Raw genomic sequence first — 25,547 nt, 5'->3', positions numbered from 1 at the left:
CCCGGATGAACACCAGTCACCTGCCCCAAGATGGTGTTGTATGGAGAGCTGACCACTGGTAAACGGAACAGGGAGGCCCCATGCAAATGTTTCAAGGACTCCCTGAAGAAGTCTCTCTCTGTGTGCCACATCGACCATCGCCAGTGGGAAGTGCAGGCCACAGATCGTGATGCCTGGAGATGCTACATCAGGAGGGCTACAGACACCTTTGAGACTGATCGAAGAACCAGCATGAAAAGGAAAAGGGGGAGAAGGAAAGATCCAATTACCCCCAGCAGTGACTACACCTTCACTTGCACCCACTTCGGGAAAATCAGCCGGTCACGGATAGGCCTGACTAACCACCAGCAGGCCTGCAACCAATGAGTACAACCTTCCTAAAATCTTAGTCTGCGAAGAAATGCCAAGAGAAGAGGGGGGAGGCTATTTCTGAACCAAAGCGACCATTTTGATTGCAGGTCATGAGCTAATTCTTGTCAGAGAATTCGAGGAGAATAACGCTGAGTAAATCTATCTTTTTCTTTTTTTCTTTCTGTGGGGGAAAAGGGCCAATGTGCAGTAAGTTTTTTTAAATTAGAGTCAATGAGGCAGAGAGGTCTTTCTTTCTCTACAGCAGAGGAAGCGTATGAGAATTCTCAATGGAGACCTGAAAACATAGAGTCTATTAAAGGAAAAGTTAGTGCTGACTAGTTTCAGGGATTGCTAGCCTGTACAGTGAGTTTAGTCCATTAACAGGGGTGGGGTGGTGTATTTTCCATGATATGTGGAACAATATGAGACAAATTATATTTCACTAGAAAACTCTCTTTTGTTCATATTATTTCATATTGTATAACTGAAGATTCACATGAGAGTTCTGAGCCACTTACTAGGAAAGAATAGCTGAGATGGTTCCACATTGCTTGCTCACTGTTTTTAGCCTGCTAGGTGGACTGTGACCAAGACTAAAGAGCCCCACCTACTCTTTATGATGGTTGCGGCCTCCCACCAGCATTGGATGCATGTAAGCCCAGCTGGGCATCACCCTGTATTTAGAAATGGTGCTCCGCTTGCCTGGGCTGTGTGGAATGGGGCCTGAAGTTAAAATAGTAGCAAAATTATATTAGTTGGATTGCAAAATGATTGTTTTGTTTCATAATATTTATATTTTAAAACACTATGTTTTAAATATAGTATTATTTGGTTTAAAATATACAATTTGTTATTTGGATGAATGAATTAGAGCCTCCTTCACAAATCTACAGGTTGGAGGGAACAGTTTTCACACACTTTTTATGTTCAACACTTGTTTTCTAGCTCCTGGTCCAGTTTCATCTCTTACTGCAACAGTAGTCAACCATACAACTGCTAATGTGACATGGTTTCTACCTAAACGACCAAATGGAAAAATTACACATTTCAGTATAATAATAAAATCTGTAAGAAGTGGTCATATATCAAAGAATATATCAGTGAATGCCGATACACTTTTCCCAAACACATTACCACACTGTGAGGTAGGTGACAAGAGTTTGAAGGTATGTATTTAATATTCTTATGGTTAAAGTAGTGTGCTTATTTTAGTCGTGTATGATATGTATATGAATATCATTGTAGACAGCGTGATAAGATTAAAATACATTTAGGTTTTTCTCGCAATGCTCTGAAATAATTATTTTAAAGTACTTATTATTTAAAAAAATCTTGGGCAGGATTTTCCTTCCGGGGGTGGGAAATGGAAGTTGGGACTGTTTCCGGGTTCTGGTCCTGCCCCTGGGGGAAACAGTCACCTGATCTGATTTACGGGGTGCACCCCTTTAATTCACTTGGAGACAGGTTTGATGGCCAATTAGTGGCTGTGGGGGCAGGAACTGAGGTGGGACCGTAGCTGCCATTTCATTGCTTTACCTTCAGTTTGAAGGATGTCTTAGGGGAGGCAGAGGCCTGGAACCCTGGGCAGCACAGCCCCTTGATTCACAAAGGTGGACGTGGAGATCCTCCTCGAGGCCGTGAGGGAGAGGATGGAGTTTCTTTTCCCGGAGGGTGGCATGAGGAGGCCACCTACCCAGACCAAGCAATCCTGGATGGAAATAGCTGGCACAGTCAGCAGAAGGAACGTGGTGCACAGAAACCGCGCCTTGATTTTTAATCCGGGGTCGAGAACCTGCTGCCCAGATCAGTTCCGAGTCCTGACCCCACGCCACATCAGCATCAGTGATGAGATGTGATTTTCAAATACAATAACCTAATTGGCCTGGGGTGGGTGGGGGGAGTTCACCGTCCGATTAGAGGCACTGGGAGTGCCTGGAGGTGGAACACAGTAACCAAGGGCTCTTTCAAAAGGCTAGTGGCAGCCATGATTGGTTCTCTGAGGGCCAGCACTGGTACAGGCAGGTGTTCATGGGTGGCACCAATGTACTCTGATGTCTCCCTTGAGGCTTTAACCAATGCAGTAGCAGACGGGAGAGAGATCTTCCCGGCATCTGGAAGAAGAAACATGCCTAGAGACACAAAGAGGGCCTGGATGGAGGTGGTAGCGGAGCAGCCAAGGAGTGACCAGAAGGATGTGGAAAAGATTCAATGATCTCATAAGGTCGTGAAAGGAGAATAGCAAGCGACACCCGGGTGACAGGTCTCCGACTCTGTATACAGCAGCATGCAGACAAGCTGAGCAGACTGTGCCCATCGTTCTCCCTAACATTGTCAGATCAAGTGCCCGGTTGCATCACTGAGACTGTCACATATGTGGTGCAGTGGAGGGGGGGAGGGCATCACTCAGGAGCGCAACAGCTCTTGTGAATGTCATGCTGGAATAGGTGAGGGAGGGCAGCCTATTATAAATCATTCTCTCCTTATCCTGCTGGATATGAGAGTGCACAATGACTGGACAATGTCTTGGGCGGGTGGCAGTGTGCTGGACCTCCACCTCCTGACCCCGACTGAGGAGACAGCACGGGAAATCGCAAGTTTGCCATCACGTCAGGCTGTGGGTGATGGCAAGACAGGAAGCCGTGAAGAGCAGGGTCATTTGATAGCTGTATCTTCAGGTGAAGTGTATGGAGGAAACTTCTGCCCAATGCGCACTGTGGCTGTACAACTTCTGTCATCTTTGACATTGGTTGTGCTGAGGCACCTGCTGAGTAGCCCAAGTTCTCAACACCAGCTTCTTGTGTTTTCCACAGGGCCAGTAGCAGAGTGGGAGAAGAGTATTCCAGCCCAGTCGTCACTGGCAGATGTTACAGATCTTGCACCATCACATCTTTCCTCCGCATCATCCACCAGCTCAGACACACTCATCTCGGTTGGACCTCAGTCAAGATTAGAATGGAGAGCACTGGGTGAGCAGCACATCACATGTGAGTGGGAGGAAAAGAATGAGGCAGAGATCGCTGTGGGCAGTGTCCCCCAGAGGACAGACACAGCCATGGGCCGCTGGGTGAAGAAGCTGGGCTTTGGGTGTCACAAACAAGGAGGGTTTTTCTGGAGCATCAGAGGCAGTTGAATTCCCAAATGTAGGAGATCTCTTAGGCATTGTAGAGCCAAGGGCAGACAATAGAGGAGTCCATGTGCACTGTTATGACTCAGGGTTTCGAGTGCATGAGCTCCTCCATTGAGAGAGCGGCCAACCTCTTGGAGAGCCATATGCAGCACCACTGAGTGGATGCAGGACTGTGCGCAGAAAGAGTGACACTCATTGTAGCATGGAACACTCAGTGTCGTTGATGGTGCAGAGTTGCTTGGAGTGGATGCCAGCTGCGTCCCAGCCAGCAGCCTCATCCTGCATGCATTGGCGCCATGAAAGGGCTGATAAGGGAGCCATGCCAGATGTGTGTGCTTCTGGATGATTTCTCTCTCTGATGGAAGGTGAATTACAGATTCATCTGTCATAAGGGCTGAGAGGTGCTCAAGGGAAGCGTTGCTGAATTCGTGTGGCCCTGACAGCCTCAGTGGTCTTCCTCCAATGCCTGGGCGCTGGGCATCTCAGGAGCAAACTTTTTTCCTCCTCTTCTTCTTTTCCTTCCTCCACTCCATCCTCCTCCAAGAAAGAGTGGCGTTCCAGGTCCTCCTCTTCATCCAGCTGCAGGCCTCTTTGTATAGTCATGTTATGCAGAGCGCAGCAGACGACCACACGGTACACCCTAGCTGGCTTGTACTGGAGGGCACCACTTGACCGGAAAAGACAATGGAAGCGCATCTTCAAGATGCCAATGTTCTGTTCAATGCAGGTTTGTGTTAGGAGATGGCTCTGGTTGTGGCACCTCTCTGCATCAGTGTCTGGGTGCTGGACAGGTGTCAGGTACCATCTTCTAAGGAGATAACCCTTATCCCCCAGCAGCCACCCACGGAGTCTGGATGTGGGCCTGAATAATTGTGGCACTTGGGACTCTCGAAGGATAAAGGAATCATGTCAGCTGCCCGGGACCTGAGTATAGACCTACAGGATACATTTCCTGTGGTCAAAGAGAAACTGGGCATTCAGTGAGTGGAGGCCTTTTCTGTTCAGGAATCTGACTGGCTGGTCTGCCTTGGTGGCTATGTGGGTACAATAGATGACCCCCTGGACTTGAGGGAGTCCATCGCTGGCGGCAAAGCCCAATGACCTCTGTGCCTGCACTGGCCCATCTGTCTCAAAATGGATATGGTCCCTTGCCCTCCGGAACAGGGCATCCGTGACCTGCCTGATGGCATGATGAGCTTGTGACTGTGAAATACCAACTAGGTCCTCAACTGATCCTGGAACGACCCGGTGGCATAAAGATTCAGGGCGGCAGTGACTTTGACGGCTGCAGGTAGGCCCGAGACCATCTGCCTGGATAGGCGCAGTCTCGTATGGCACTGGCGCTCTGTTATTTGCAGGTAGCTGACTCTTGGGCAGTACAGCCGTTGTTTTGGGTCGCGCCTTCTTCCCCTTGCTGTGCTCTGCTGAAGCTCTTCCTCACTACTCCGTCCAGTGTCAGAGTAGCCTGCTCTCATGTTAATTCCCTCAGCTGGTACTTGTATGTTCACCAGGGCTTCCACTGCCATCCTCTGATGCCCAAGTGATGCCATCGGCCTCATGTAACTCTTAAGAGTCCTACCACTCACTGCTCACAAATGCAAGCCCCTCAGCTTCTGCGATGCCAACTCTGTGCCACTGTTTCAGAAGCTGAGCATTGTTCTCCAGTTTTTGACCAGTGCATCCATTAACCCTCATGGCTGCCCGCTGTGTTCATCACAGCTGCCTCCTGATGTGTCCCAGACACTGCGTTTTCCGTGTGTCTCCCGATTGAAAATTTCAAACTGCTCCTCTGAAGCCTTTTAACGAGCTCGGCAATGAGCTCAACAACCACTTAATTGGAAACATGAGGGTTTCTGGCTCTCCCCCCCCCCCCCCCCCCCCACCCCCTGCTCTCTCTTTGAAAATCACATTGCATTCCAGAGCCGTCGGGCTCCAGTGATGCCTTCCGGGAATGCGATCTTCAATGCACGCCGGCACCTTCACTCGCCCACACAGGCAATTGAAAATCAAGCCCTGGGTTCAGTATTGGAAGAGGTTCAATGAACTGACTCGCTCTGGCAAGGTGAGTGCAATGCCGAACTATCAGCACAGGCCTTTGGGTATTCACCCTCCAGCAGACGTACCAGATGAGGAGCCTCAGGACATATGCTGCTTATAAAAGTAAGAGGAGTGTGTGGCCAGGCCACTTAATGGCCTCTCAGAAAACTCAGAGGCATAGTGCTGTTGAGGACCTGTCAGCACTGAAACATGCAGATTCTAACAAATAGGAGCAGCTTGGATTGGCCATAGAGGCAAGCAGGGCCTTATCTCACTGTCTTTTATCCTTGCAGGAGAAACTGGCTCACAATGCCTGCAAGAAGGCTCAGATGGGAGGAAGGTGTTCCCTAACTATACATTATCACAGCCATGGAGTAGGGAGTCATGGACATTGCCAGGGCTGAGGATCATGAGGAAGTCAGGCAAAGGGAAATCGGCAGCCATGATGGAGATGGTGATTAGAGATTGCAGTACGTTCATTAAGGGGGTGCATTGTACTGCAGCCTGTCCGACAGCATACAGAAGATTGAGTGGCATTGGGAAAGCCTCCATCACATGCAGAGGCTTCTTCAAGGCTAGTTCTCATGATCTGTTCTTGTGTCTCCCACAGGTACAGACATCAAGGCAATTAGATCAACTGATCAACTCCCTCACCATCACGGGGCCAAGCACAGCCACAGCAGAGCTCAGAAGAGGCACTCTCACACCTTACAAGCTCACCCTCCACCAGCACAGAAACAGTCAACTCGGTGGGTCCTCGTGCGCAGTTAGATAGGGTGGCACTGGGTGATGAGCACAGCACTAGTGTGCAGGAGGAGGTGCCAGAGGCAGAGGCAGCTGTGGGCAGTCACCCTAGGAGGATGGAGAACAGACACAGCCCTGCTCAGCTGGGCACAGGTGCAGGGCCTCTGGAGTCACAGGAAAGGAGGCTCTACCTAGAACAGCAGCAGCAAGTGTGCTCCCATATGACTGAGTTCCCTGAGGCAGTGCGGGGTCATGGGCTGAGAGTGGAGGGGTCCATCACGCTTATGTGTGCCGCAATGGCTCAGGGCTTTGAGCGCATGAGCTCGTCCATTGAGAGAGTGGCCAACCTCATGGAGAGCCATATGCAGCAGCACTTGGAGTGCATTCAGGAACTGCACTGATGTTCACAGGATGCATGCCACACTATGAAGCCTTGACAGGTCAGTGGCATTGATGGCACAGGGAGGTTTGGAAGGGATGCCAGTTGCACTCCATCTGGTGCACCCCTCGAGGCATCTGGAGCACTAGCCAAGGACTGGGGCTGTCACTGAGAAGGATGAGGGTGCCACCCCACATGCCAATATCATTATCGGGCTCCTTGGCCCTTCTGTTGGAGGGAGCAGCAGGGCCCAGTGACATAAGCTGCCCCTGCAATGATGCCGAAGGTAGAGGCAAGTGAGCAGGCTACCTCCACCTCCTTTGAGCCCAAAGGGGGAGCACCGCATAGAAGTGGCCAAGAGTGAAGGCCACAACGTCAGGCAGAGCACTGTGTGGGTTATTGGGGTGTCTTCCACCTGTAACTGTACACTGTTTTCCTTTATGAGCACCATGTAAATATTGACACTTGAAGCCCAGATGTGTGAGCCTCCTTTTATTAATGGCGGGGCAATAAAATAGGTAAGAAGTGGGGAAGGTAAGCAAGGGTCCATCTACGGTGGCAGTGAAATCTCTGGGCAAATGTGAATCCTTCATTGGTGGTAAGAGTTTACATGTTCCAGGCTGCACCTTCAATGGTATTGTCAGCACAGGCAGCTCAGAGTGAGTTCCACACCATACTGTTCCTTCTGGTCAGATAGGCTCAGTCAAAACAAGCCTGAATCAGATGTTAGTGGCATCCTGATGAGACCCTCGAGCCCCTGGCCAGGCCTGGCCACCTCCTTCTGTAGCCGGGGCACCTTGGAATTTTGCATCTTCCCCCTCCGCCTCCTCTTTCTCCTTTTCCATATCCTGCTCCACCTCTTCCTCTGATGAGCTGTCTCCTTCCAGGGCCTCACCCTCTTCAAGGTCTACACCTCTCAGTTGGGCCATGTTACGGAGAGTGCAGCAAATCACCACAATGAGCAAGACCCTTGCAGGAATGTATTGCAGGGTGCCACCTAAACAGTCCAGGCACTGGAATCGCATCTTCAGAAGCCTGATGGCCTGCTCAGTGGTTGTCCTAATGAGGAGATGGCTTTGGTTGTATCGCCTCTGTCTCATGCTATTAAAAGGGTGAGTAGCCATCTCGTCAAGAGATATCCCTTGACCCCTAGAATCCATCCACAGTGTTTAGGAGGTTGTAGTGAAGAGCTGTGGCAGCCTGAACTGGCGGAGGAAGAAGCAGTCATAGAGGTTTCCAGGAAAGTGAGCACACACATGGAGGAAGCTTTTCTTGTGGTTTCAGACCAGATGAACGTTGAGGGAGTGGAAGCTCTTCCTGTTGATGATTCTCACTGGGCAGTCAGTGGGTGCCTTGATGGCCACATGGGTGCAGTAGATGATGCCCTGCACCTGAGGGAACCCAGTGATGGCGACAAAACATGGGCGGCACAGTGGCGCAATGGGCGGCACAGTGGCGCAGTGGTTAGCACTGCAGCCTCACAGCTCCAGGGACCCAGGTTCGATTCTGGGTACTGCCTGTGCGGAGTTTGCAAGTTCTCCCTGTGTCTGTGTGGGTTTTCGCCGGGCGCTCCGGTTTCCTCCCACATCCAAAGACTTGCAGGTGATAGGTAAATTGGCTGTTGTAAATTGCCCCTAGTGTAGGGAGGGAATATGGGATTACTGTAGGGTTGTTGGTCGGCACAGACTCGGTGGGCTGAAGGGCCTGTTTCAGTGCTGTATCTCTAAATAAAAAAAACATTTTCTTCTGTGCCAGCGAGGCCGCGTCTGTCTAGAGTTAAATGTACTGTCCTGCTGTTGCAAATAGGGCATCAGTGACCTGCGAGATGCAGTGGTGTGCAGCCATTAGTGAAATGCCACCAGGGTCCATAGCTGATCCTTAGAACGAGCCAGAGTGAAGAAGTTCGAGGGCACATTGACTTTGCCAGCTACTGGCAGGATATAGTGAACAGTGCTGCGAAGTGTGAGGTCTTTAGCAAGGCACAGATCTCTATGACCATCTGCCTGGAGAATCGCAATGTTCTGTGGCACTGGTTCTCCGGCTGAAGCTAGCTCCTTCTTTGCCAGTAGATCCTATGCTGAGAGTTTGGCCTCCATGTCCTTCCTGCCTCTAACCTCTCTCCTCTGCCCTCCTGATGCTCAGGGCTCTGACCTTCCTGTGGACCATGTTGCTCTCCATCGCCACTGGGCCCAAAATCTGAGAGTCATGCTCCCATTGCCAGTTTACAACAATTAAGACTGTCCTTCTTGTGCTGAGCTGTCCCCTTCCCCCCCCAATTGTGTTTGGAAGCCTTGCTTCCCCTGCAATGCCAGGAGGGTGAGTGCCCTGGCATTTACTGAGCACTCTCCCCTCAACATCCACTGAGCTGATGGCACCTGTGTGCCAAAGGTCAAGTCCCCCTCTGCATTGTTCACCTTTTCATGGGGCCACCTAATTCGCTGGGGTGGCCATGACTGGCTTCCCACTGTGTGTCCGCCTCCATTCACCTGGTCTGCTACCAGACAGAGCATGTAGCTCGTGTGTCCCTGACCAAATCAGAACATGTTCCTTATTAAGCTCTCATTAAGCTCTTTAACAATCTTAATTGCTGTTATTAATGGATTTGGCAGGATCTCTGGGATGCCCTCTCCCCACCCTGGTGAAACTTGTGTGTTGGGAAACCAGCATGCTAGCTAGCACTCGTATTTTCGTACCCGCCCGCCTCTGTTCCCACCCTTGGTGGGAGCTGAAAATTCAGTCCCTGGTGTCCACAGTATTATACTATAATAATGTATAGTAATTGCAAATTGTTGTAAACTGCAAACATTATATCATTATATCCTCCGTACATTAGTACCAATCTGTAATCAGTTCCCAAAACCATGCGATACTATAGAGCAATAATGTAAGAAAAAAAGTCAAACTGTTTCAGCTGTTCTAATCTATACTATTTAGTATTTTACCCATGCTGTCCAACCTCTGCCTTCTACCAGGTCCCTCAAGTGAATTAGTTCCAGTCTGCCTCGTTGCACCATGGTGTACACGGGCTACAGTTCTATGTCTCTGGTCTCCACGAGGTGCTTTTACATCAGACACTTTAATCATAAAATGGCTATGACCCATTTCTTTGAGTGCTCCAGCCTCCAATCTTTCCTACCTCCCATAAGAGGACCGTGTTGACATGGGGTTTGCCGATAGTTTACTGTCCATTGGGGTTTGCCTATAGTTTTCTGCCCATCTGCCATTCTATGGCTCTGGGCTTCCACTTGGCTCTTTTTATTTGATGGTTTTAATGGATGTTAGCTACAGCTTTCTCTGAGACTGACACTGGTCCAAGATAAGAGGGAAATTATAAAATCATTGTTTTTCTTGTCTTTTACTCTCTTAACTATTTGATTATTCATCCATCCAGCTTTATAACTACTATTTTGTAGTTTAATCTTGGAGATGGTGAATTTACCATTATATACCAGTTCACGTAATGGATTACATATGAAGGTCTCCTGGACTAAATATAGTTTCTAATTTTTTTAGTCTGTACTCTAGAACTTTATGGATAATCAAAATTCCCACTGCTCCATAATCATGAATGCAGAGTGTAGTACTAATTTATGGTCAACTCCTGTGAAATAACATTGTTTGATGTCAAGAATGCTGTAGTTGTCAAGTCTTTCAATAATTTATTTATTTGTAAGCATCAGAAGGGTAAGTAATATCTTCTAAGAGAGATAAAGTAACATATATCTATAAGAAGTGGGAAACCTTATAACTAATGGGAACTTTTTAAAAGAAGTGGTTCAATATGAAAATGTTGATTTTTCATAGGATAAAGTCCTAAAAGATATATTTACCGTCAATTTTACTGTCAAGCTTGCTTTGCTCACTTTATTCTCCGTGGCTTGTTCTACCAGCAATGCTATGGATTGAATATAAATGGTTTCATCTTTCAGTTTGTTTAATGCATGATTTAAATCAAAGGAATTGTTCATATTATCTGTCAATATTTTGTTAATAAGTGTGAGCTTCAGGATTTTGAACTAATGGGCTTAAAAAAATTACATTCCATTTTTCATCCTATTTGTAAGTGAAATGTACTAGTTCCTAACTGAGAAGGCCAGAATTTACTTGTATCTAGCCAACTGCCAGTTTTGGTCTTGATCTGATCACAAATAAGCCAATGACCTGTATCACATAGTTGCCCTTCAACACATTTTTATTAAGAGACCCATCTCCTAACAGTTCTAAATACGAAGATGTGATTGATATAATTTAACTTGTAATTAAACATTGATTTTTGTTATGTAGGATGATAGTACAACAGATACTACCCCTGCAGCATTAGTTTCATCTTCTCCACCTACTAGTGACGCATTTTTAACAGCCCCATCAGAAAAACCAAGACAAGAAGACACATCAGCTGAGTTTGCCAGCGTTATCGTGGATCAGCTGAAACCATACACCACGTATCTGTGTGAAGTATCTGCATTCACAAAGGAAGGAGAAGGCCAGACAGCAAGTACTCTATTTAGAACACCAGAATGGTGTAAGTGATTGATGAATATTTTGTTATGGATATTTAAAATGTGCATTCTTTGGTGCACTCATGGCAACTTTTTATAATCAAATAGGAGAATCTGAGCAATTTATTTGTCCTTATATATATTTTATTTACATATTTATTATCTGGGGAAATGAGTGAAGGGACTTAAAAGTAGGGAAGACCATAAAAATATTAAAGGCTTGATATCTATAGGCACAGGCCCAAAAATAAGGAGGTAACGCTGAACTTGTGTAAGGCCTTTGTTTGCACCTAGTTGAAGTACTGTGTACAATTTTGGATGCCTTACACACACATATATGTATGTGTGTGCCTATATATGACAGATAATTCAATTAGACCAAGAATGGGAGGGGAGAATGAGTTAAATGGGAGAGTAATGGGGAAGGGGAGAGAGCGGTTTTGTGGGAAGATGGAGGTGAGGAGAGGGAGGTAAAGAATAGAAGAGAATGGGGACGAGGAAGAGAGGTGGGGAGAGGATGAAGAGATATAGGAGGAAGGAGAGGCAGGAAGTTTGGCTCCAATCCATTTAGTGACGCTGAGTGAGGGGGAAGGATGTGCTCAGCTGAGGCGAAACAATGTTCAGTGTATGGGGGTGGGAGGAAGGCAGTAGTTGTTTGTCTGAGGGATGTGGGCTCCAGTTATCTAAATGATGGTTGTTGTGGGCTCCTATCACCAAAACAATGGCCAGCATGGGAGGGGGATGTTTGCTTGACCAAGAGGAGGGGTTGGTTCCAGGTGCATTTGAGATATTCATTCCACATAACTGTGCTCATTGGAATAGCACAATATCTCTGCCAATTGGGGTATATTCACAATATGCTTAGATGGTGGGAAATTCAATGATTGGGTAAAGTGAGTTTTCCATGGTTTTCTAGAATTTAGACTTAGTAGAAAAGGTTAAGGTTTCATGAGTTTGTGGAACTAAATCAGAATTTCTGCTATCTCTTATCACTTGTATGACTCTCCAGATGCATCTCCCCTTCCACACCCCAACCCTACCTGCCTCAGTATCTGCCCCTGGAGAAGATTATCCCCCAATTCACTTACAACTGCACTTTCAAAATTCCAACTGTCTAGCCTCTAGCCCTCCGTTTGACACAACATTTCTGCAGCTACTGATTTGCTCAACTGCACCCTTATCTCCACCTGTGATGCTCTGGTCACCAATAAAACCATTACTCTCTCTTACCCAGGCTGTTCCCCCGGTATGGCCCTTATCTCCGCTTCCTTAAGTCCAAGAGGTGCAGACTTGAAAGGATATGGCAGACTACTGGTTTAGCCATCCACCATCAAATCTGGCTGGACCACATAAAGCACTATCGGGTCCTGGTCTTATCTGTTAAAACAATTCACTACTCCAGGATCATCCTGTAATGCAAAGATAATCCTCGCTTCTTTTCTCTGCTGCAGACTGTCTTCTTAAACCTCTCTCTCCAATCTCCTCCACCCTCGCCTCCAACAATAAGTGCGAGGAACTCATGGACTCCTTTGTCACTAAGATTGAGATCATCTGATCAGATGCCTCTCTCTTGTTCCTCCCTTCCACTAGCCCCCTGGGCCAAATCCTCTAAAGATCCCCCCTGCCCTAGTTCGGAACTCTCATCTTTCTCTAGTCTCTCTCCTATCTCTCCTCATGCCCATTCCGAGTTCATCTTGTGCATGAGACGCACCTCCTTCCACCCTATTTCCACTAAACTGCTGACCACCAACTTCCCCTCCTGGTCCCCAGGTAGCCGTTAGTTGTTAAAGGTTCTGTCTCCTCAGGTGTTGTCCCTTTCTCCTTTTAAATCTGCCATCATCACCCCTCTCCTTAAAAAAACAACCCTTGACCCATAGTCCTTGCAAACTACTATCTCCAACCTCTTTTTAAAATTTATTTGTGGGAGAAGCTTGCTAGGCCAGCATTTATTACCCATCCCTAATTATCCTTGAACTTAGTGGCTTGCTAGACCATTTCAGAGGGCATTTTAAGAGTTAACCACACTGCTGTGGGTCTAGAGTCACATGTAGGCCAGACCAGGTAAGGACAGCAGCTTTCCTTCCCTAAAGGACATTAGTGAACCAAATGGGTTTTACAACAATTGACAATGGTTTCATGGTCACCATTAGATTAGCTTTTAATTCCAGATTTATTAATTGAATTCAAATTTCATCATCTGCCATGGTGGGATTGTAAGCATTAACCTGGGCTCTGGATTATTAGTCCAGTGACATTACCACTATGCCATCACCTCCCTGTCCTTTCTAAAGTCCGAGAACATGTTGTTGCCTCCCAAATCCATGCCCATCTTTCCAGGAACTCCATGTTTGAATCGTTCTAATCATGTATCCCACACTGCCACAGTACCGAAACAGCTCTCATCAAATTACAAATGACATCCTATGTGACTGTGACAAAGGTGAACTATCCCTCCTCATCCTTCTTGACCTCTCTGCAGCCTTTGACACAATTGACCACACCATCCTCCTCCAACACCTCTCCACTATCATCCTCCTCACAGTTCACAATGCTTCCAAGTTTTGTATCATCTGCAAATTTTGAAATTGTGCCCTGTACACTAAGGTCAAGATCATTAATATATATCAGGAAGAGCAGGGGTCCTAACACTGACCCCTGGGGAACTCCCCTACAAATCTTCCTCCAGTCTGCAAAACATCCATTAACCACTACTCTCTGTTTCCTGTCACTCAGCCAATTTCGTATCCATGTTGCTACAGTCCCTTTTATTACATGAACTATAACTTTGCTAACAAGTCTGTTGTGCGGCACTTTATCAAATGCCTTTGGAAGTCCATGTACACCACATCAACAGCTTTACCCTAATCAACCCTCTCTGTTACCTCATCAAAAAACTCAATCAAGTTAGTTAAGCATAATTTTCCTTTAACAAATCTGTGCTGGTTTTCCTTAATTAACCCATATTTGTCCAAGTGACTATTAATTTTGTCCTGAATTATTGTTTCTAGATGCTTCTGCACCACCAGGTTAAACTGACTGGCCAGTAGTTGTTGGGCTTATCTTTACATCCTTTTTTGAACAAGGGTGTAATGTTTACAATTCTTCAGTCCTCTGGAACCACCCCTGAGTCTAAGGAAGACTGGAAAATTATGGCCAGTGCCTCTGCAACTTCCAGTCTCACTACCCTCAGTATCCTTGGATGCATCTCATCTGGTCCTGGTGTCTTATCAACTTTACGTACAGACAGCCTGTCCAATACCACCTCCTATCAATTTTAAACCCTTCAAGTTCAATAAATCTGTTGTTTTGTCCTCTATTAATATAAATGTGATGGGTGGTGGTGGGGGTGGGGGGAGGGGTGGGGTTGATGGGAATCTTCTTCTTTCCAACGCATACAAATAGTAACTAGCTTTTTTCACGTTTCTGATTTACTTGTACCTCTACTAATATGTCCACCATTCTTCAAGCTCAGTTTGCTGCAGTGCCATCTGATAGATGAAATTAGAAACTGTTAGTAATATCTTACAGATTTCAGATATGCTTAGGATGTGATGATTGGCTGTCAGTAATAATAGATAGGCTGCTGCTAGTTAATAGATAATATAGTGTTACCCTGACAGTGCAGGAGACCCATTTCTACATTCCAGGAATGAAGTAATTTTCATGCTTGATGTGGCCACATTAGTCAGGGGAGTTTCTCAACTGACATGAGTTCTGCTGAGACCCAAAGAGGGCATATAGGGTGGAATTTTGGGAACTCCTCCAGATGTGGGTGGGCATGTGGACAATCTACCCACAGCCTCCCCCCCACCCCCCATTTAAAGAGCCAGTCTAAGTGAGGCAGATTCCCTGTGTTATAGCGTTCCACCCCCCCCCCGCCCCCACCCCATTCCTGACGCTCCAGGTGAGGTTGGTATTTCTGTCCTCTCCAGTCGCAGGAATTTTGGGGACTCGGAGTATAATTCTGTTTATAAAACAGGAAAAATGTTAGGACCTGTGTATTTAACATACTGTTCTTTTGCCCTAATATATTAGTAATAAAATTGCTATGCTTTTCATATATTTCTTAAATTAACAATTCTAACAAATAATAATCTGTTAGTCTATATGTGCATTTAAATAGTCAGTGATTGCTGAGATAAAGATGTGAAACATGTTCTTGTAGTTCCAGAAGAACCAGCTCAAAATGTAATTGTCAGTAAGATTAAATCAAAGTCATTCCTAATTCGTTGGGATCCACCACCAACAGTAACAGGAAGGGTCTTTTACAGAGTTGAGCTCAATGGCCCTTTGGGTAAGTGGTGCGAATTTCACTAAAAATGTTAAATTCGATTAATATAGATTTTGTACAGCTAAGTTACCTGTGGATGTTTCTTTCCCTGTTCTCACGAATGTGGATCTACTCTATTTTGCTTAAATGTTCAGTTTAGTTTCAACTCCGCTGCATTTGCTTCCTGCTACTTTTGCCTTTCTCTCATTTTTCATATTTCTCACATTCTTGTTTCTATGGACCACTGAACTATCTATTTTCAAGTTTTTTTTGGTAATTCACTTAAAATCTTTTTCAGCATCTAACAGCTTTTTATTAATAAGTCTAGAGCTCATTCATTATTCCCTCTCTGATTGATTCTCTTCTCCCTTTGTCTCTCTCAATTCTTTTCAAACTTAAGATACCTGCTAATCATTAAGTCTTCAGTTCTGATGAATAGTTACACATTTGACATGTCATTACCTGTCTAATGCTGACTGACCAGTTACACTAACAGTTTCTATTTTTAGTTCAGATTTCTAGTATTTGCAGCTTTTTATTTTTTATTTTGCTAAAGTTAGCACCCTCCTGGCCATGAATTGTGAGGTTGGGTAATATCAAATAAACACATCATAACATTATTAACTAAAAGATGAATATTGGTGCAGAGTTAAAGTATCAGTTTCTTTTCACTGTTTTATAAAACATCTTCAATAAAATGGAAAATGTGGTCCTTGCTATAATTAAAGAACACACTCGGCAAAATTCACTACCAATCATATATGCTATGGGAAAAGTGAAAGAATTATGGTCGGTATTGATCATATTTATTAAGATAAAACAAATTTTATGTTGTATTGTATTTCATTAGGTAAGATGAGGGACAATATTTGGGCTGTGCTAAATGTATTAATTTTAATAGGAAACTGCAGTTACTGTGGCCAAGTATACAGGTTAGAAGATGGTTACTTTCTATGTCAGTTACTAAGTGTAAATATATATATTTTTTCAAATTTAGGAAAAATATCACGGAACAGCACCAGGGAGACGATGTTCTCTTTTACTAATTTGCTGCCATTTACAAAATATGAAGTGTTTGTAATTGCTGAGACAGTGGTGGGACTTGGACCAAAAACCAGTGTTAAAATCACTACCTCCTCAGAAGGTAATCAGTAAAGGATGCAATGGAAAATCATTGCACACCACTGTATTGATAGCATGCATCTTGTAACATTACCTTTTTTATGTGCAGGTATTGCATTTCAAATAATTTTCTCAGTTTATTATAGTATTTCTGATGAATCCAGTGAAGCATAAGCTTCCTTAAATACCACAATGGTAGTTATAAGTAAGAGAGATCATGTAATATGCTGTGACAGAAGGAGAGATGGCAATTAGTGAGATCTTCCTATTTGCTGCTACGGGACTTTATTAACTTCAGAAATAATGTACATGCTGAAATATTCTACTAATGGCATGCACACAAATTGTTAAACTATAGCTAAAGACAAAAATCATGAGTGAGCAGAAGTAGATCTATTTCATCAAATAATTTTATTGGAAATAAGAGTCATTGAGGGTTATTTTGGCAAAAGGGTGAAAGCAGGTGCTAAATGGGTGCTGGACTAATAAGATGGACTAAATTTTATGAGCCCCCCCCGACGTCGGGGGTGGTGGCGGGAGGGCCCGGAAAATACTACCAGATGAGGCCCGCTAGGGGCCTCGAGGCCGGGAAGGCCCCACCCCATTTTACCAGCAGCGGCAAGGCCTCGGGGTGGCCCCCCACCACTCGGTGAAAAAACATAATTAACATATTTAAATAAATGATAATTACAGAATAATTACTTACCTCATTGCGACAGCTGTCTTACGGCGATATTCTGGCCTCTTGCTGGAAGTGCCGCGCCTTCGGATCTCCGTTCGGGGGAAGCAGGGAAAACTCGTACTATTAGCTGAGGGAATGGTGGGAAGGTGTTGAAGGGCAAAGGTATTAAAGTTCAAGGGGAAAAGTTTGGAATGGGTAGAAATATTTTTTTGTGTGGAAAAGACAATAAATGAAGTGTTTGGTCATTTGTGGGGGGTGGGAGAAGGGCTTCGATCTTTTATTAAATTTATAAATGTAAATGTTCCCTTTAAAATGTTCCATTTCGCTTTAAAAATTCAAGTTACCTGTAAGGGCTTGAAGCCCTTTAAAAAATGCGCCGTGCCAGCGCCAGCACGGTGGTACCGGATGCCATTGCCAGGAACGGTGTGCCCACCCTCTCTTCGTCATCGGTGGAGGCCGGTCCACCCCCTCCATGTAAATGAGCCGCCGCACGATATATCGCGGTGGCTCTGGTGTACATCTCACACGTGTGCTGCGCACTTTATGAAGCTCGCCTCCGAGAACAGCGGCGAGCTGTAAAAATTCAGCCTGATATGTCTCCTTGAAAGTCTGTTTTATCATACAATTTTGCTCCTAATTGCAGATTGCGGTCATTTGAACTTGCCTACAGGCTGCTGAATTAGACGCCTGCATGTTTCACACTCTAGTCCTGATTAAACATGATTTTCATGGAACAGATATATGAGCTACACAAACACTTCCACTGAAGGTGTGGCATGCCTTGGCTGAGACACAACAGCAGGTTTCAGCATGGCTCAGGGGCCGAATGAGAGGGCGTATAGGTTCTCAGGCGCAGCACTGGAGGACCTGGTAGTGGAGGGTCAAAGGATGCCGAGCACCCCCAGGGGAAAGGAGTCCAACTCATCCACCTGTCCCTCTCTTTTGCAGCAGTGAGTGCTGCTCTGCCTGGCCTCATCTTCACTTCCCATTCTTTCTGAAGACTAAGGGAAACCTCTGACATGATATGCCGGTAATCAAGCACTCCCTTTCTCCTGGTGACTCCTATAAGGTGTCCAATAAGGTAGAGTAGCACAGCACTCACTCTTTTTAGGGGAAGTCCTCGGAGAATTTCCAGAATAAATATTGATAAAGAGTTAGTGAAGCCTTGACAAAATGCTCCAGTGTGTTTCAAAAGTCTTCCTCAAACCTCGAGCAGCAAGTGAACAGTGAAACTTGATATAACTTTTTTCCTTTTGGGCCTCCTTATCTCGAGAGACAATGGATACGCGCCTGGAGGTGGTCAGTGGTTTGTGAAGCAGCGCCTGGAGTGGCTATAAAGGCCAATTCTGGAGTGACAGGCTCTTCCACAGGTGCTGCAGAGAAATTTGTTTGTTGGGGCTGTTGCACAGTAGGCTCTCCCCTTGCGCCTCTGTCTTTTTTCCTGCCAACTACTAAGTCTCTTCGACTCGCCACAATTTAGCCCTGTCTTTATGGCTGCCCGCCAGCTCTGGCGAATGCTGGCAACTGACTCCCACGACTTGTGATCAATGTCACACGATTTCATGTCGCGTTTGCAGACGTCTTTATAACGGAGACATGGACGGCCGGTGGGTCTGATACCAGTGGCGAGCTCGCTGTACAATGTGTCTTTGGGGATCCTGCCATCTTTCATGCGGCTCACATGGCCAAGCCATCTCAAGCGCCGCTGACTCAGTAGTGTGTATAAGCTGGGGGTGTTGGCCGCTTCAAGGACTTCTGTGTTGGAGATATAGTCCTGCCACCTGATGCCAAGTATTCTCCGAAGGCAGCGAAGATGGAATGAATTGAGACGTCGCTCTTGGCTGGCATACGTTGTCCAGGCCTCGCTGCCGTAGAGCAAGGTACTGAGGACACAGGCCTGATACACTCGGACTTTTGTGTTCCGTGTCAGTGCGCCATTTTCCCACACTCTCTTGGCCAGTCTGGACATAGCAGTGGAAGCCTTACCCATGCGCTTGTTGATTTCTGCATCTAGAGACAGGTTACTGGTGATAGTTGAGCCTAGGTAGGTGAACTCTTGAACCACTTCCAGAGCGTGGTCGCCAATATTGATGGATGGAGCATTTCTGACATCCTGCCCCATGATGTTCGTTTTCTTGAGGCTGATGGTTAGGCCAAATTCATTGCAGGCAGACGCAAACCTGTCGATGAGACTCTGCAGGCATTCTTCAGTGTGAGATGTTAAAGCAGCATCGTCAGCAAAGAGGAGTTCTCTGATGAGGACTTTCCGTACTTTGGACTTCGCTCTTAGACGGGCAAGGTTGAACAACCTGCCCCCTGATCTTGTGTGGAGGAAAATTCCTTCTTCAGAGGATTTGAACGCATGTGAAAGCAGCAGGGAGAAGATAATCCCAAAAAGTGTGGGTGCGAGAACACAGCCCTGTTTCACACCACTCAGGATAGGAAAGGGCTCTGATGAGGAGCCACCATGTTGAATTGTGCCTTTCATATTGTCATGGAATGAGGTGATGATACTTAGTAGCTTTGGTGGACATCCGATCTTTTCTAGTAGTCTGAAGAGACCACGTCTGCTGACGAGGTCAAAGGCTTTGGTGAGATCAATGAAAGCAATGTAGAGGGACATCTGTTGTTCACGGCATTTCTCCTGTATCTGACGAAGGGAGAACAGCATGTCAATAGTCGATCTCTCTGCACGAAAGCCACACTGTGCCTCAGGGTAGACGCGCTCGGCCAGCTTCTGGAGCCTGTTCAGAGCGACTCGAGCAAAGACTTTCCCCACTATGCTGAGCAGGGAGATTCCACGGTAGTTGTTGCAGTCACCGCGGTCACCTTTGTTTTTATAGAGGGTGATGATGTTGGCATCGCGCATGTCCTGGGGTACTGCTCCCTCGTCCCAGCACAGGCATAGCAGTTCATGTAGTGCTGAGAGTATAGCAGGCTTGGCACTCTTGATTATTTCAGGGGTAATGCTGTCCTTCCCAGGGGCTTTTCCGCTGGCTAGGGAATCAATGGCATCACTGAGTTCCGATTTGGTTGGCTGTATGTCCAGCTCATCCATGACTGGTAGAGGCTGGGCTGCATTGAGGGCAGTCTCAGTGACAGCATTCTCCCTGGAGTACAGTTCTAGGTAGTGCTCAACCCAGCGGTCCATCTGTTTGCGTTGGTCAGTGATTATGTCCCCCGATTTAGATTTGAGGGGGGTGATCTTCTTGATGGTTGGCCCAAGAGCTCTCTTCATGCCATCATACATTCCTCTGATGTTTCCGGTGTCTGAGGCCAGCTGAATATGACTGCATAGGTGTTGCCAGTAGTCGTTTGCGCAACGCCTAGCCGTTCTTTGTGCAGTACTTCTGGCTGCTTTAAGTGCTGCGGATGTTAAATCGCTGGGGGCTTTCTTGTAGTTCAAAAGTGCAATGCGCTTAGCGGCTATGACAGGTTCCAGCTCTTCATTATGAGATTGAAACCAGTCTGCATTTCTCTTCGCACTTTTGCCGTAGGTGGTCAAAGCTGACTCATAGATGGCGTCTCTGATGTGGGCCCACTTGGTCTCAGCATCCCCTGTGGGAGTGTTTTGAAGGGCTGTTACAAGTGAATTTAGAAATTTTTGTAACAGCTGTGGGTGAGAAATTCTGCTCGTGTTGATGCGCGGGTGGCCCTTCTGCTTGGAATGATGCAACTTCTTTGGTCTGAGTCTAACCTTGCTGCACACCAGGGAGTGGTCGGTGTCGCAGTCCGCACTGTGGAAGCTGCGTGTGATTTGAACACTGTTTAAGGCGGCTCGCCTTGTGACAATGAGGTCTAGCTGGTGCCAACGACGTGATCTTGGGTGCCTCCATGAAACCTGGTGACAGGGTTTAGTGTGAAAGAACGAGTTGGTGATGCAGAGGTTATGATAGGTACACAACTCAAGCAGTCTCTGCCCGTTCTCATTCATCCTTCCAACGCCATAGCGCCCAAGGCAGGAGGGCCATGAGTCATGGTCGGCCCCAACCCTGGCATTAAAGTCCCCCAGCAGGAATAGGTGTTCGGTGTTGGGGATGCTGCTAATGATGTTATGGAGTTGTTCATAGAACTGGTCTTTAGCTTCAGGTGCGGAACAGAGTGTTGGAGCATAGATGCTGAGTAGGTGTACTGGACCAGAGGTGGTGAGCAGTCGGATGGACAGTATGCGTTCCGAGCCATTTGAGGGAGGCTCTATCATGCTGAGCAAGGAGTTTCTGATGGCGAAGCCCACTCCATGCTGTCTTGGTTCTTCAGGATCCCTGCCCTGCCAGAAGAAGGTGTAGTCTTGCTCTGCTAGAGAGCCACTCGCGGGGAGGCGAGTCTCCTGAAGTGCTGCAATGTCCACATTGAGTCTACTGAGCTCGTTGTTAATGATGGCGGTCTTCCGAGAATCGTTGATTTGTGTAAGGTCTTCCGACAGGCCAGGACACATAGTTCTGACGTTCCAGCTTGCAAAGCGAAGGGCTGGTACCTTCTTTCCTTTTTTCATGTTGTTTGGTGCGGTGTATCAGTCCACCTTTCGGGCAATGACCCTGAGCTCCAAGCACCCATTGAAGCAGGCAGACTGTGGCGGGACAGAACCTTATTGACCGGGGGCTGCCCGGTTTGAGGCGGGCGGTAGCTGTCCAGTGAGGTGCAATGACCTCTCCCACCGACAAAGGCAACCCGTGGCGCCCAGTTTCTACGCCAATTTATCTGGACTTATAACCCGTAACTGCTGCCTTCCGTGTTGTTTCAGTCGCTGTGAGGCAACTATGGAGTGACCTCTCCATGGCGCATGCCTGGGCAAATTTATGGAGGATATAACTTTAAGTAGCATTAAATAGCATTAATGACTTAATACATCATGCTGCTGGTATCTAACAATACATAATAATAATTTCAATCTCAAAATTCTCAGCAATAACTTGTTTACTTCTGCTCAGCTGGTCACTGTTAGGAGAGGTCATTAATTGAAGCGTTATCAAACAAAATGGTGTGCAGGTTCTTTAATGAGCACTGAGAGGCAATTTAATTGTCAATCAGCCCTTCACAATCCTCTGAGCAGCTGTTACTAGCACTGACTTCAACTCCTTTACCAAAATGGTGTCTTGTACTAAATGCAACAAAACTGGCTTTGCAGCTTGGGATCCCATCTTGGTCACTTCTACCTCTTTAGCGCATAAAGTATTTGGCAACGATTGTCCCCGAGATCTTTTCAGAACCAACTCAGTACACAAAATCATTATAATGTAAAATGCATGTTGTTAGTCAATTATAAGGTTACCTGAATTTTGTGAATTACATTGTAACTAGATCTCAGCACACTGGAAATATTTCTAGGCTATTTCATGACATCACTAAATGTTGGTGTAAGTATTAATGTATTTATCTCTGGCTTGCTCACTATTTACCTGTTGCCTTTATCATAAGTCTTCATTTATAATTTTTACAGTTCTCCATAAATTCTGTTATGTAAGGCAAGATTACAGCCTCAACGTCAAATTTATAATTGATATTAGGGACTATTAAAACATATTTCTTTCAATTATGTGATTTTTGTCATACTGCTTCTCTACATTAGCATGTTACAATATCACCATGCCATTACTATAATGAGGGAGGAAATTAAAAAATTGAAATTATTATTAGGTATTGTTAGATACCAGAAGCATGAAGTATTAATTCACTAATGCTATTTATTGACTTTGCCATATCAAATCCTAACCCAAGGTATTTAGATAAGGAATTGCAACTATATTGACTTAAAAAAATGACCCAGGCACTGCTAAAGCATATTGCACAAATCACTGTTTATACCGAGAAAATCAAATCAAAAAATTCTGGAAATGGGTAACAAATATGGAAAATGCTGCAAACACTCAGCAGGTCAGGCAGTACCTATGGAGAGAGCAGATATGTTAATGTTTCAGGTATGGACCCTTTATCAGAACTGGAAGATAATACAGATAAAGAGCATTTAAAAAGAAACAGGACAAGGGGAAGGGAAATAAGCACAATTACACACAGGAAAAGAAATATAGAACCTCTATGGAGAAGAGGAGACTGTTAAATAGAAGATGATGGAAGCATGAGACAATAGGAGGCATACTGAGAGAAATTTAATACATACATGAGACACAGGGGGGGGAATTTTATGTTCTCCCCCATTCAGGTTTGGACGGGGAGGGCATATAATTGGGCGGGATGGGGGTGGGGGAGCCCTGCCATCTTCCCACCTCCACCCAAATTAAGTCTGGGGCAGGAAGGCCCGTGAATTGCCTTTCAGCCTTGCCAACAATTGAGGTCCTTAACTGGGCAATTAATGCCTGAACGAGCGACCTGGCATTGGGAAGGGGGACCGATTATGAACCATCCCCTGCCCTTGCTAATGACCCCCCCGCACCCATTGCCCCGTGACCCCCACCACACAAAACCCAATCTGCTGAGACTTACTTGTGGCCTTCATCCAAAGCCTTGGGTGAGTGCTCTACTGGCAGTAGCCACTGTCTCTGTGGTGGTGCTGCGCAGTTAAAGAGTTGCCAGCCTCTGATTGACTCGCAGCCCTCAGCAGACGGGACTTCTGTTGCTGGGGTCCTTGAATCCGGGGAAGGCCCGCCGCTGTCCACTTAAATACCTAATTGGCACTTGGTTTGGCCCGCCTTCCCCAGAGGAGGTGACGCAGGTCTCTTGCAGGCACTTTTGCTGGTGGTCGAGACTCCCGATGCCAAGACAAAATCCCAGCCAGAGAGTGTGTGAATAGCTGAAGGGGTAGGGGAATAGCATGGTGGAAAGGGAAGCATGAGAAAGTGGCAATGTGCCACAGGTTCCAGTGGCTCTGGAGCCTGGTAGAGGAACGTTGACACTAGCGTGCAGCCCATCCTGCCAACAGGGCGTACCAACAGGGGGACCCACCCCCAGGACAAACTCCCTTCTTCCCCTCCATGCCTGGAAAAAGAGAGAAAGTGGGAGCTGTGGTTAAGGTCTGAAGTTGTTAAAGTCAATATTAAAGCAAAAGGACTGCAAAGTGTCTGACAGAAAATTAAGGTTCTGCTCCTAAAGGTACATATCACTTCACAGGTCATTCTATTTATTTTTCTGTGCTTTCCCTTGCTTTGTTCCATTTTAAAAGCTGTTCAACTGAAATATCTTCCAGTTCTGCTGAAGGATCCAGTCCTGAAACCATAAAAGGATCCTGTTTAAGATGTAAATAGGCTGTCAAGCCATGTGAACCTAAATCTGCAATTTTTTTCTTTACAGTTTTTCTTTCCATCTCTTTCGCTATGAATTTGCATCAATATCATACAGAAAGTAATGTTCAAGCTTTTTGCCATGGAATTACTTTGTGCTCGGATTTTCCTGTATATTAGAGTAAAACCTTAAACATTATAACCTGCTGCCATTAGATGGCAGTAACTGATAAAGATAACAAAAAAATGTATGATCCTATTTACAAGAATATCTGAGTCCTGATTAACAAAACAGAAATAAATGCTGTTTTCTAATTAGTTCTAACCGGAAATGGGATTTACATGTTTTATTTTAAGATGTTTGATCTGCTGATGGGAATCATCAGGCTGGATTTTAAGTTCGGGATGTGCTGGGAGTGGAAATGGTGTAGGTTTCTGGTGGCGCGCGGGAAACATGCAAGTAAGTGCATGACCCATGTCAGTGGCTTCTGAGTTTCCCACACACTATCAGAAAACACCCCAACCCCACCCATAAGCTCCCAGCACATTCCAAACTTAAAATCCAGCCTGATGTCTTAGTTTTCTGATTTTACAGATGCATGAAAATGATGGGAGGGTTTTTAATGTGGGTGAAACGTGGGTTTGGGTGCAGGTGGGTGGTATAATCATGGAAAAATGTGAGCGTGTCAGGAAGCCAGTTCCAACCTGCTGATTTCTGCATTTAACTCCAGCATATTAGGCAATGTGTGCACAACCCACCATGGCAGAGGCAGGTTGTTGATATCAGCATGATTATCACTCAATTACAATGCTATTAACAGGGCTTTTGCAATATAACGGTGGGTCCGTGAGTTTCTCGGGCTACCTAGAATTCACTGGTGAAAGCAAGATGAGAATACAATGGCAATTGAGGGTGTTGAAGACATGACATACCAATAAATACTGACGCCTCCAAGCTGCTTTCTTGCTTGTTTGTGTGAAAGGGTTTATTCACAGCTTTTATGCTGAGAGGTTTTTTTATGACTTTGGAAGTTATTTTGCAACTTTGGAGGTGTCAGTTATAATTTGGAGGTTTGTATGTCTGATTGGACTTTGGAGCTCTGATCTATCAGATCAGCATGGGTACCACTTATGCTGTGTTACTTTGGACCTCAAATGATGACT

General features: G+C 45.8%; 1 protein-coding gene across 9 annotated transcripts in view; it reads left to right on the top strand.

The window, feature by feature from the left end:
• Window positions 1–25,547, top strand: part of ptprq (protein tyrosine phosphatase receptor type Q) — a 297,632-nt gene that overhangs the window by 101,253 nt on the left and 170,832 nt on the right. For all 9 annotated transcript variants that reach the window (XR_010976839.1, XM_068050461.1, XM_068050464.1 and 6 more), the window contains 4 exons: window positions 1,297–1,496; window positions 10,923–11,160; window positions 15,303–15,431; window positions 16,405–16,551. Coding sequence is in view for 8 of the 9 variants with exons in the window: in XM_068050461.1 (XP_067906562.1) it covers window positions 1,297–1,496; window positions 10,923–11,160; window positions 15,303–15,431; window positions 16,405–16,551 (714 nt within the window). In the remaining variant the exon portion in view is untranslated. The remainder of the gene's footprint in view (window positions 1–1,296; window positions 1,497–10,922; window positions 11,161–15,302; window positions 15,432–16,404; window positions 16,552–25,547) is intronic.

This window comes from Heterodontus francisci, chromosome 18, assembly GCF_036365525.1.
Source record: "Heterodontus francisci isolate sHetFra1 chromosome 18, sHetFra1.hap1, whole genome shotgun sequence".
NCBI lineage: Eukaryota > Metazoa > Chordata > Chondrichthyes > Heterodontiformes > Heterodontidae > Heterodontus > Heterodontus francisci.
Note: the sequence above shows the minus strand (reverse complement) of the source record. Positions and strands in the feature narration are given on the sequence as shown.